A 13,229-nucleotide genomic window follows, 5' to 3' on the forward strand; every position below is an offset into this window, starting at 1 on the left:
TACTCTGATGAATAAATACTGTACACTTAACAAATGTACTAATCATTGGTGAACTGTTGTAATGTTCTGCCAAAAGATGAGGAGTTGAGCACCTGTCCAGCTACCCTGTATCACTACAGGAGAAAAGACTTGTACTATATATGAAAAACTTGCCTCCTGGATGTATTTTGGACCAACTACAGGTATAATGTTTTCCACTTGGTGTTTGAATTGTATAGTATATAAAACTGTTCTTCAGTACTGTATATGTTATGGAAACCTCAGTATGTAGGCTTCTCAGGATTAGTTTCTTTTAGGCTTCAATATCAAGGAAACTCCATCAACAGGTTTGTATATTGATAAAATTATGTCCTTGAGGTTTATGCCGTGAAAACTTCGTACTTAAGAAAGTGTATTGCTAACACAGGAGAGACCATGCCAGTAACATTACTAAATCTATGCAAAATATTTTGAATTGGTGAAGGTAATGAAACGGGAGAAGTATCCTCTACCGGAGTTCCCCACACTGCTAGTCCAAGGTATAAGTCTTGGTTAGTTTAATAATTTTATTTTATTTATTTATTTTTTTAATACTGTATTCTGCTTCTTATGGTGATGAAGACTGAAAATACAGTATAGCTAAGACAGACGAAGACCTCAGTTGTAAGGTTTGAGGGAATGGACTATAGTGTCCTTACTTCTGCTCCATAGCCTTAAGATGAGGACCTGAACTATTATGTCTGGTATTATAACAACTTATGTACAGTTGTTGTTGATCAATTAATATTACTGCACAAGGACTGTTGAATGCCATCCATTGTTTTTATAAGAAAAGTGAAGCATGTATTAGAGAATCTTGTTTGCCATGAAATTATAAGGCAGTGCAAAGCCAGTGAGTATTATGTTGCCATGATTGTGATATGGACTGCAAGTTGGTTCTGAGTTAGGTGCTGTTTGCAAATCATACTGCTGAAAGACAAGTTACTAGTGAAGGGAGGTAGGGATAAATTAATGTTATAGTGAATGGAGATGTGAGGGAGGAAGTGAGATGTGTCAAGATATTTAAAGGTGATATGCCAGTGAGTGAAGAATTCTATCAGAGATTATGGTTTTGGAAAGAAAAAAGTGGATAGAGAACCATTGAAATGCAGCAAAAATTAGGATAACTAAATGAAACATTGAACCAGCATTACTAGACAAATGTTAAGCATCAACCATGGTTGTAAGAGGATAAAACAAATGAGGGAAGTTATGTAGTTGAGAGCAATATATGGGGTGAATAAATTGTATAAAACAAACAAAAATAAATAAGACGAAAAAATTAAAGAAGTGTTTCCTCGGCTGGTGTAGATATATTAAAAGTGGGATGGAATGAGGGAGAGTACTGTATGGTAACAAGGGGAATCAATGACTAGGATGTTGATTCTATATTAAAACACATGGGGTAGGGTTAGGACTAGGCAATAGGTGCATTAGTTTATCCATTACTGTATTGTTAAGTCACTTGGTAATCTAATATGTATATTCTGTTACTTGTATTTATATGTTTGGGGTAATAATGTCATTTTACTACAGGAGTATCTTGTGTGTGTGTGGTGTTCAGTTTTCCCTATTATTTATGTCGTGACTACTGTACATTTATTCATCTACCTGTGTGATATACCAGCCACCCACAATGTTCTCTGGTAGATAATGCCATCTATTGGTTAAGGGCAAAAGTGTGATGGGTAATGCCAACCATTACCTCACTGAACCATCTTACTGACCATCATGGAAGAGTCAGATCTTTAGTTAAAACGCTTCAACTCATTCACTCAAGATTTGGTGTTGGGTTAGCCACCTGGAAAAAGTCAGTCAGACTGTGGACGGTATTGTTGCTGGCTGTGGGTCTCAACCTTCTCCATAGTGGTGAGTACATTGTTGTTTGTATTGTGAACTGTTCCATTGTGTTAGGTATTGAATATTGTATTAATTTAATTGTAGGCTCAATAGTACAGTACTGTATTATGGTATGTTGTGTCGACGGGTAAATTTTTGGACTAAACAAACCGGCTATTGTCACGATTGTTTCTTGAATGCATTGTAAAAAGTTTTACTTAATATATCGTTATTTTACTCGCTGGGTTTGTTTCATCCATATTTCAGATTGACTACGTCTTTGAAAAAACTTCGTGGTAAAAATACCGGGGTAGTTATTTTAGTCATGAAAGCATAAGAAGTCCCCTGACATTGTACAAGTAATTTTTCTTATTTCCTAATCCTTAATCTAACCTTTGATACCAATAGCACAGAACACCCATAATAAAGCATGATATCAAGTGGTTTTGGGAATGAATGTGCTGTTCGGTCATGTTAAATTGTGTGGGTAAACAGAAGGGGAAAACCACAGAAGACATGGTACAACAGTAAAAAAAAAAAATAAAACAACGATTTTGTCTTGGCTCGTGATTAAAAAAAAACCTTGTTTGTGGCAAGTCTTGAAAGACTGAAGAAATTTAGTACACACACACACACACAGTTGCAACAATTATTATTAGCATCAGTTTGCATTTACTTTTGACACGAGGGAACTAATTATTAAATGGAACAGATAGCCATTCTGAAGTACTGTATTAATTTGTGAGTAAACGAAAGAAAATTTTATAAAACTAAATTCACTAAAATGTCGAGAGGTTTTCTATGCAATGGGAAAAACCCTTTTTCCAGATTGGAGGAAATATTAAGTCAGTGTAATTAAATGATAAAAAGTACGAGAACTTATCACCCCTGTAAGCTCGGTTCTCTTATTAGTAGGAATAAATACAAATATCGTAAGTGTTGTTCCATTTGCAATGTAGTACCTTTCCAATATTTTTATTGGTAGCTTGTGATTACTTACTTTTAAATAAGATCAGATCATTTAATGGGGTCACTAAATACAAGCTTACTTATTTCATGGTAGAATTTAGGTGGGACAAGTTCTGAAGAAATGTGTTTGGATTTACTCGTTTACATATTCAGCTACATTGCATTCACACCCTTGCCCCGATTTCATAGTACTTAAGCAATCTGTACTTCCTTCTCCATTTTAATTTGTACTGTACTCGGGATACGCAAACATATGGAGGAGTATGTACTATCATGATCTAAAGATGTAGAACATTCGTCTACACAAGCAGTTGGGGAGGGACATTAAATACAAAACGCATCGTAAAATCTTAAAAATTATCTGTTAGCTTACATTTCCTAGTGGATGTTTAAATTTACAATGGAGTATTGTATTAGACAGTGCAGTTATATTTACAAAGTTTTTTTCAGATTAAGTACCTGTATTTCAGTCTAGAATGGGCTGCACATTTATATTAGAGGGTTATTTACTGTGGTATAAAGAAGTCATAAATGCAAACTAGCCATTCGAGAAAACCAAATTACTCAATTTTTCGCGAGGCAATTAACAGGCAACTCCTTAATCAGTTGCCAATTTATACTATTGGCAAACACTGCCTTAGTTGGACTTTTATAGGTTATGCATTCTCTATTACAGTATAGAATAGTATTAACTTAATTCCTTCTAACCATCTGTAATCACTTATATTAGGCAGTTTCGTCAATTTTGACTCAAGTGATGAAATAAGATTTAATATATATATAGATATATACGGTCACCTTGTTATTTGCCAATTGCTTATTTTTCCCTTAAATCGTCTTTTACAAACTTGTCTTGGATCATAATCAAGGTAAAAACCTTTGACGTCATTACTGCTTCAGTATGTGATAAGAAAACAATGCATGAAATAATCTTAATAGTGTTTATTTGGTTCGGCTAGCACATTATAAAAAGTAAAAAATAATATCCATGTGCAAAAGAAATTAAATCTTTTCCATCTACATATTAAAGGAATCGGCTAATGTGCAAACAGCTATGCCATAAGCGTAGTTTTAAGAAATTAAAGGAAATTTGAACATTTCATCCGGAATACTTTACTGACCACCACGAAGCCTGAGAACCAAATGTAGTGTAGATTCTTTCTGGATGTTGTAGTCAGAAAGTGTACGACCATCCTCCAACTGCTTACCAGCAAAGATCAATCTCTGCTGGTCTGGGGGAATACCTTCCTTGTCTTGGATCTTGGCCTTCACATTTTCAATGGTGTCTGAAGGCTCTACCTCAAGTGTGATGGTCTTGCCAGTGAGAGTTTTGACGAAGATTTGCATACCTCCACGGAGACGAAGTACCAAGTGAAGTGTGGACTCTTTCTGAATGTTGTAGTCAGAAAGTGTACGACCATCCTCCAACTGCTTACCAGCAAAGATCAATCTCTGCTGGTCTGGAGGGATACCTTCCTTGTCTTGGATCTTGGCCTTAACATTCTCAATGGTGTCTGAAGGTTCAACTTCTAGGGTGATAGTCTTGCCTGTGAGAGTTTTGACGAATATTTGCATACCTCCTCGCAGTCTGAGAACAAGATGAAGTGTAGACTCCTTCTGGATGTTGTAGTCAGAAAGAGTGCGACCATCCTCCAACTGCTTACCAGCAAAGATCAATCTCTGCTGGTCTGGAGGGATACCTTCCTTGTCTTGGATCTTGGCCTTAACATTCTCAATGGTGTCTGAAGGTTCAACTTCTAGGGTAATGGTCTTTCCTGTAAGGGTTTTCACAAAGATCTGCATACCTCCTCTAAGACGCAGTACCAAGTGGAGTGTAGATTCCTTCTGGATGTTGTAGTCAGAAAGTGTACGACCATCCTCCAACTGCTTCCCAGCAAAGATCAATCTCTGCTGGTCTGGGGGGATACCTTCCTTGTCTTGGATCTTGGCCTTCACATTTTCAATTGTATCTGAAGGTTCAACCTCAAGTGTGATGGTCTTACCAGTGAGGGTTTTGACGAAAATCTGCATACCACCACGAAGACGGAGAACAAGATGTAGTGTAGATTCCTTCTGGATATTGTAGTCGGAAAGTGTTCGGCCATCCTCTAGCTGCTTACCAGCAAAGATCAACCTCTGCTGGTCTGGGGGGATGCCTTCCTTATCCTGGATCTTAGCCTTAACATTCTCAATGGTGTCTGAAGGTTCAACTTCTAGGGTGATAGTCTTTCCTGTGAGGGTTTTGACGAATATTTGCATACCTCCTCGCAGTCTGAGAACGAGATGAAGTGTAGATTCCTTCTGGATGTTGTAGTCAGAAAGAGTGCGACCATCCTCCAACTGCTTACCAGCAAAGATCAACCTCTGCTGGTCTGGGGGAATACCTTCTTTGTCTTGGATCTTGGCCTTCACATTTTCAATTGTATCTGAAGGTTCAACCTCAAGTGTGATGGTCTTACCAGTGAGGGTTTTGACGAAAATCTGCATACCACCACGAAGACGGAGAACAAGATGTAGTGTAGATTCCTTCTGGATATTGTAGTCGGAAAGTGTTCGGCCATCCTCTAGCTGCTTACCAGCAAAGATCAACCTCTGCTGGTCTGGGGGGATGCCTTCCTTATCCTGAATTTTTGCCTTGACATTTTCAATGGTGTCTGAAGGTTCTACTTCAAGAGTGATGGTCTTCCCAGTGAGGGTTTTCACGAAGATCTGGATGATGTACTGCAAAGAAAACAATTCATTAGTAAAATTTTAGCCACAGTATATTTCTTAAATAATCTTAAATTTAAATAGATCTACAAGGTTGTTGAGCATGTCATAGCAGGTAGCAAGGCAACCATTATATATGAAAACACGAGACTACTACACCAATAGTTTGTGCACATACTGTACAGTACGGGTAAATCTTGACTTTAACCAAAGTAACTACATAACGCCCCCCACACCTATATATAGTATAGCAATAACACATGTACTCCACAGAATTAGGTGTAACCCAAGAAATGTTTGGTGGTCTGGTTTATTCATTTGCAGTCTATCTTCAGGTGTAACCTAGCTATGCATATACAAACATAGCATAATAAAATTAAATGTCTAGCATTTAAGGTTGCAATGTCAAAATTAGCATTATGACACGAACAGGTCGTGGCATCATATTTAACGTGCAATTTTGACTGGGCATCATATTGAACGTGCAATTTTGACTGGAAGTTTACAATAAGCAATATTGAACCGATAGATATATTGTGTACCTTCTATGCTTATCACATTCAAATTTTTCTTTGCGAAACAAAAGATCTGGTCTTCATTACAAAAATTATTTCCTTCACGTCTAGAATGTTAAACACCAGAATTGTTAAACATTATTTTAAGATTCCCCAAACCCATCGATTAAACATTGTACATAATGGCGTCGGAACAGTTCGAGTTAGCAACGCCATTCACCGATACAGGTATAATATTCCATTGTTCATTAATATGAGTACTCTTACAAATTAAGATATCAATCTAGACTAATTAAAAAAGTTACCGTACAATATCAAACTAATTTAGTGTAAATAAATACCTTCTGTCCTAGAGTTCCGTACAGAATGGCAAGGACGGAAGTACAATGGCGGTTATTGGACCAGTGACATGCTTTACGACGAAGATTTAACGTTACTGATTATAACCTTAGAAAACAATCAATTATACAAGTTTTTTTTTATATATCTACCGACATTATTTGTTCAAAATGGTGTTGCACTTCACTTCACTTCCCACGATATCCTTTTAATACTTTAAAAAATGTTCACACGATATCCTTTTAATACTATAAAAAATGTTCACAAGTTTCACCGTCAGTAGATATCACTGATATGAGTAACTGTAATTCGGTGATACATTATATTTACTTAAACCCAATCCATCCTTCTATATATCACACAATAAACCACCAAGAAGAAATTAACTAACGTATAAAAAGACGTACCGAACTTTTGATGTTTAATGTATGCTTGCACTATGTCTCTCGTCTGTGTTCTTGGCTGTACTGACGCCGGCTGAGCTGCAGCGAGATTATATACAGTTAGTCACGTGATCCTCGACGGCGCATGTGCAGAAGGACAAACCGCCTTAGTATGATAATTTACCATATTTGATTTTCTTATCCTGATCTTATTTTACTTCTTTATGAGCTGTTATTTATTCCAAGTTGTTTATTGTATATCAGGGATTTGTTTGACATAAAATTTGCAGTGATTAAGACTGTGATCGTGAAGAAACGAGTATGACTGTGAATCCAGACAATGAAAAGTCATGAAGCAGCGAACAGGTTCTGCTGAAAACATGGCTGCTGGCATTTGTTCCAATATTACGCCATATCCAGTACCTAGAAACTTCTGCGTACCCTTATCGATATAACATATAAGATAATAATAGTAATAAGGAATTAGCTTCACAACATCAAACATGAACCCCGAATACGTATGTACCCGCCAACAACATAATTATGATGGGAGGGAAACAAAGAAATATGGCCTCTGTTTCAGTCTCAAATTTATTAGATTAATCCGAAGTATGAAATTAAGCAGTATTATATTAACTCCGCTTATAATCTGAAAATACAGATGTTTTCTCCGTGCACGAGGAAAATAAAACAGTGGCATCACAGAAGAACAGCAAACAAACAAATAATAACGATAATTTAAGTTTAAATTATGGGTGTAAATTATCTGCTGTCTGTAAATTACAAGTAGAGTGAATAGAATACACATTTATATTTCCTTAAGTATCCCTTGTCAGGTTCTCTGAGCTGTTGCTATGTAACAGGAGTACAGAAGTGTATGATAATTCTCACAAGTACAGTATCTGCCATCTACCTTTCATTCCATTCAACTTCTGCTTCTCTCGTATCTAAGTATCTATCGCTTTTCCTAACATACTTAACATAGCCAATGACAACTAATAAACTGGGTAAATTTATAAAGGAGAGTCACTGTTTTGCTTAATTTTTACACGATTAAGTTTTGCTTTTATAGTATGAGCGTTGATTTAAGTTAGTTTATCAAGTAATTATGTAAGATTAATAAATATATGAGAATTCTTTAGTCATATGTAAATTGTTACAAAAATGCTTGTATAAAAAAAATTTAAACTTTATATGGTCTTTCTGTTTTGTAATGTATGTTATTCTGCTTGTGTAGTGAAATACTGAAGTACTCCCCAACACTTAATATTGATCTCTCTCTCTCTCTCTCTCTCAGAACGAATGACAAAAAAATTAAGCTCGGTAAAAAGACAACGAAAAAGCAGACGGAAAGCTGATGATGGCAGTTGTGAAAAATGAAGGTACAAAAGCTGTGAAAGGGGAGTGTGTGAAAAGGTAGGAGTGTGAAAGGGGGACAGAATGGGATGGAATAACTGTAAAAAAAAAATAGACTTGGCCATTTTTCACTGCATAACGGACTATGCATCTTTAATTTTTTTTTTTTTTGGGGGGGGGGATATTTTTAGTTTTAAAGACGACGTTTAATGTTATTTGATGTAAAGTTTGAATTCGAAAATTTAGAAGTGCATAATGGAAGTAGCCATGTCTGGAAATCAGTATGTTGGTTACGATGTTTAGCTCCACATTATGAGTTCAGCAATGTACAATAAATCTTTCTTTTATTACGAACAAATTACTGAATAAGTTGAATTTGTAATAGTTAAAAAGATTGAAACTGGACGTAGAAATTGCTTTGGTTTGATGTAAGTTCGTTCTGTGGGTTTGATTGCATTATTTTAATATACATTTATTTCGTTAATGTGTATACAGTTTCCAAGTTAACGATCACGTGAACTAGGAATATTTCCAAGTACAGAGGAGATGAAATGCGGACAGGAAGACAAAATAAGGGCACAGTGGAGGTAGGTTGAGGTGTGCATTGATCGCAACAACATTCCTAGCGTAGTGGGTCGTTGCTCTTACCTCCAAACATTCTATAAACTGTAGGACTAACACTGAAATTTTTGAGTTCGTGTAGTAAATTGGTCCTAGATAATAAAATCCCTATTAGCTAACTTAATTTACTGGTTCCAGATTCACATAGATTCGTAGGTTTAATTTGCCGTCTATCTGGATATGTAAGGATGTGTAAGTTGAAAGGACACAAAGATGGCGATTGAAATTCCTCGTAGTATCGTGTACTAAAAGTAGGACAACCAGAAGAATTAGCCAGTGTATGAACGAATGTTAACGTGAGGAGCGTAAGACTTGCCCCACTTTTCATCCTGTCAATGGAAGGAAGGAAGGAGGGTGGAAGCCTGGGAGGTATCGCCGGAGGGAGAAGGAAGGAGGAAAGGGAGGGCGGCTGGGGACGGGAGGGTGAAAAAGGGTAGAATAAAGGAAAGGGAGGACGAAAAGGGGTTAGAATAAGGGAGGAGAGGGAAGAGTTAAGAATTAATATTCCATCAAAATACTGCAAAAAATCATATAACAAATAAATCAACGGAAATTGGAACTTGAAATAAGCTTCCTACAGTCGGTTTGTGTTGTTACTTAACTTAGTGGATGTAACGAAACTACAAGTGTAAAACAAACGTATTTGAAACCTGTGGTCTGCTCTCACGGTCTTAAGTTTAACATCCTTTCACATGGCTGGATATTAGAGAACGCTTTCATTAATCGCTCGAAGTTAAGTATTTGTTACCATTATTAGGTTAGGTTAGGAAGATATATTTTTCGTGAGTGGAAAATATAATTATATACAACACATTTTGTTAAGTTTTGCTTCCGTTCTGATCGATATGTTTGTGTCTTAACTTAAAAGAATGACAGATGCATTTTCACATTACCAGTTAAGGAAATTCCAATATTGAAACATGTGACCCTATGTAACGTATCTCTGTAACAATGAGGACTCTGTTTACTGCGTGTAACATGTATATTTAACATGTTCCGACGGCGGTGTTTGACTTGGGTTAGTTTGGACGCCTTGGAGACAGTTTTAGTCTACAACGTGTGAGGTGGCGCTATCAAAGGGGAGGTTCGGGGTGCGGGGGTCTTTGTCTGTACCACCTGGGGGGAGGGGCGGTAAGGGAGGGAGAAGGCGAGGGAACAATAACATCTCAGAGTTCATCGTAACTGGACGATTAGTTGCCAAGGGCCTTTGGGCACACACACATGAACGCATACACACACGTAGCCATACATGTACACCTGAACTGACACACACGTACACACACATGCACACCACACCTGAAAACTACCATCTACGTATCAACCACAATTTTAATATAGAAACTATTCCTGGCAACAGCACGCAGTAAGTACCAGCTGGGTGTATACGCAACAAGAAGCCAGCTGCGGCGGCCTACATCAGGTACCATGGCGTATTACTACCTTCAGGTCTCAAGTCATCAACATTATGACCTGTGAAATAACACCCTGACCTTGAATGTGAATCTGAAAAGGTCATTTTAGTTTATTAATTCGGGAACATCAGTGTAGGTAAAGGTACACATACACATAGTACACATACAGACACACACACACAGTATGTGTATGAGTGTGTGGGCATGTGTACTTTGTGTGTGTGTGAGTGTGTATGGGTGGGTATGTGTACTTGTCTGCGAGCGTGTGCGTGGGCGGGGTGAACGACTTTTGGATGTGGGGTATGGGCGTGTGTGTGGGCGGAGTGAATGACCCATGGCGTGGTTGGGCGTGTGTGTGGGTGGGGTAAATGACCCTTAGCGTGGTTGGGCGTGTGTGTGTGTGGGCGGGGTGAATGACCCATGGCGTGGGCGAACTTATAAACCACGTTAAATCAAGGCTAACCAGAGTCACACAGCTGGCCGGGACCCTCTCCACCCTGGGTGAAGGCTGGCCAATGTGCGTCTGACTCTGGCGTTGTTGCTGGAAGGAAATGAAACGCCAAGCAGTTGATCGCTTATTCTGGCAATGGTGTTGTTACTCTTGTTATTAATTATGTTATGTTATTATTATTATTAGTAGTAGTAGTATTACAGCGTTCATACTTGTAATATGACAACCTTAAGAACAGCTATACTTGGAGGTCAAAGGTTAAGGTCAATAATTACGTCACAAGCTGAATGTCAGGTCATCCATCTTTGGATTGTTCAGATTTAACCCACAATTGGGCTATTTTATTGGGCACCCTCTTGCATCCTTTGCAAGGTGAGGCGCATGAGTGTTTGCAGCACCCAACAGGTAAACAATCTATTGACCTGAGGCGCTTATCCCCAGGTCACACCACACCACTCGATGACGTCACAGCCTCGGCAATGACGTCACACGCTCAATATATCATCCGCGTTTTAGGGACGTAACCCACAATCCTCTTCCGCATGTCTAAAACTTGGACAAACTTACGTCAGCTTAGGTTAGGTTAGGTTAGGTTATATCAGCTTAGGTTAGGTTAGGTTATATCAGCTTAGGTTAGGTTAAGTTATATCAGCTTAGGTTAAGTTACATTCATTTAAGTCAGCTTTGATTAGATGACATAATTAAGCTGATGGTAGACGTGGCGTTGCTTGATTGGCGGGCTTTGAGTGACGTCATACCACGAGAACTAATCAACTGCTCTAGACTCTGGCACCATTGTTACAACACACACAGCTATCATTGGAGTGGTCAAACCCCCCCTCCCCCTTAAAGATCAATAGTGTTGCAGTATTCCCCTCCTGACCGACACTGGATGTTTGGTAATAGGAACAGAGGGACAATTTATATTCACCGACAATAGATATATCCATAAAAAAAACGAGATCTGATTGGTAGACTTATTAACCAATGAGAGATGAGATAATTAAAACAATATGGCGTATGAGAGCGAAAAATAAACATGTGTAAATCTAGAAACCAGCCAATTATTATTTAAAGACCCAGAGACAATTCAATATTAATGGATACCTATTGCTTTACGTACCAGAGACAGCAGGGTACCAGTTAAGGCGCCGTGGTCGTGTGTACCCAACAGTTTTAGGTCATGAACTACTAAACTATAATAGGTGTTGCCAGATCACCATCAGTTGTCATCTATCATAAGAATTGGTAACTGTGGCCTCTCATATGTAAACCTTAATATTATTTTCATATTTTGTTTTTATTTGCTTGATTGATTGTTTTGTTTGGTTATTTTCTTGTTTTGTTTTGATTACTTTCATGTTTTGTTATTATTTATAGTGAATAATATCGTTAATGAAGATGGAGGGAGGGAGGAGGATGGATGGGGAATGGGGATAATTTATCGTAAATGAATAACCTTATATATTATCTTTTATAAAATAACGCGTACCATTTTGCTGGACGAAGAAGGAACTAAAAGCCTAGACGGTTATCGTAAAATATGAAACGACCTTACGCAGTTGTCAAGTTATCGTTTGTCAAACTCGGTGTTTGATCATACAATTTGAGAGAGTGTGGGCAAATTTGAAGGTATGACCAACATGTTTGAAGAAAATTAAACAAGTTTGATATTTTCTCGTCCAACATGACGTTTGTCAAACATGCTGGATAGTGTGTGGCAATGTATGATCAAACATGCTCAGTCGAGTAGCAGCAGCCATGGCGAGCGTACGGGACTCCCACGAGTTTTGGAGAGAGTTTATTGAACTTTATAAGCAGTTTCCATCATTGTGGCAAATAAAAAGTGAAGATTACAAGAATAGACCCCTTAAACAAGAATGTTATGGGAAATTGGTGGAAAAGATGAAAGATATCATCCCTACTGCGACCAAGGCCACAGTGACTAAGAAAATTAATTCCTTCCGCACCAGCTACAGGAGGGAACTAAAGAAAGTTCTACTTAGTGAAAAGTCTGACGCAGGCACCGACGACATCTACCAACCGTCTCTATGGTTTTACAATGATCTACATTTCCTGCGAGATCAAGAAATCCAGGAAGGAGGAGTGTCTACCATGGACAGCGATGAAGAGGAAAATGGAAATGAAAAATCAATGGATAACTTTGTAAGTTTATGTACTAATTGTATTAATGAACACCTTACTCCAGTACATTTTGCAATATGGCTCTATATTAGAACATTTAATATTACTCCTGCAACTCAATTATGCCCCCGAATTTTAGTTTCCTACCAGGCCAGTGACCCGACATTATTGAAATAGTTACAATAAGTATCCCTTATTTCCTCCAACTTCCTTCTCTAATTTGCCTAGTATTTGTCAATTACATCTTCCAAATATAGGGCGACATTTCTCTGACGTGCCATGACTGTTGTTGACACTTGCTGGACAGAGGTTGATAGTACTCACAAGAATCCGAAACCAAGATGCCAATATTCAGAAGGCGTTTTCCACAACACGACGGGCTCATGATACCCTGTAACTGTATATGTCCTCTTCTTTGTAAAGGGATATATAATGTTTTCTCCTTCAGCTGTTTACAGAATTTGGTGTTGTC

At 37.9% G+C, this 13,229-nt stretch overlaps 1 protein-coding gene across 1 annotated transcript; it reads right to left on the bottom strand.

The window, feature by feature from the left end:
- Positions 1 to 3,753: 3,753 nt before the first annotated feature.
- Positions 3,754 to 6,917, bottom strand: LOC121876729 (polyubiquitin-C-like). Its single transcript, XM_042382085.1, has 2 exons — positions 6,797 to 6,917; positions 3,754 to 5,547 (listed from the first exon to the last, which is right to left on the bottom strand). Exon 2 carries the CDS (start codon positions 5,311 to 5,313, stop codon positions 3,940 to 3,942), a length of 1,374 nt encoding a protein of 457 aa, XP_042238019.1. The 5' UTR covers positions 5,314 to 5,547; positions 6,797 to 6,917; the 3' UTR covers positions 3,754 to 3,939.
- Between the last annotated feature and the right edge of the window lie 6,312 nt (positions 6,918 to 13,229).

This window comes from Homarus americanus, unplaced genomic scaffold, assembly GCF_018991925.1.
Source record: "Homarus americanus isolate GMGI-L3 unplaced genomic scaffold, GMGI_Hamer_2.0 scaffold15184, whole genome shotgun sequence".
Taxonomy (NCBI): Eukaryota; Metazoa; Arthropoda; class Malacostraca; order Decapoda; family Nephropidae; genus Homarus; species Homarus americanus.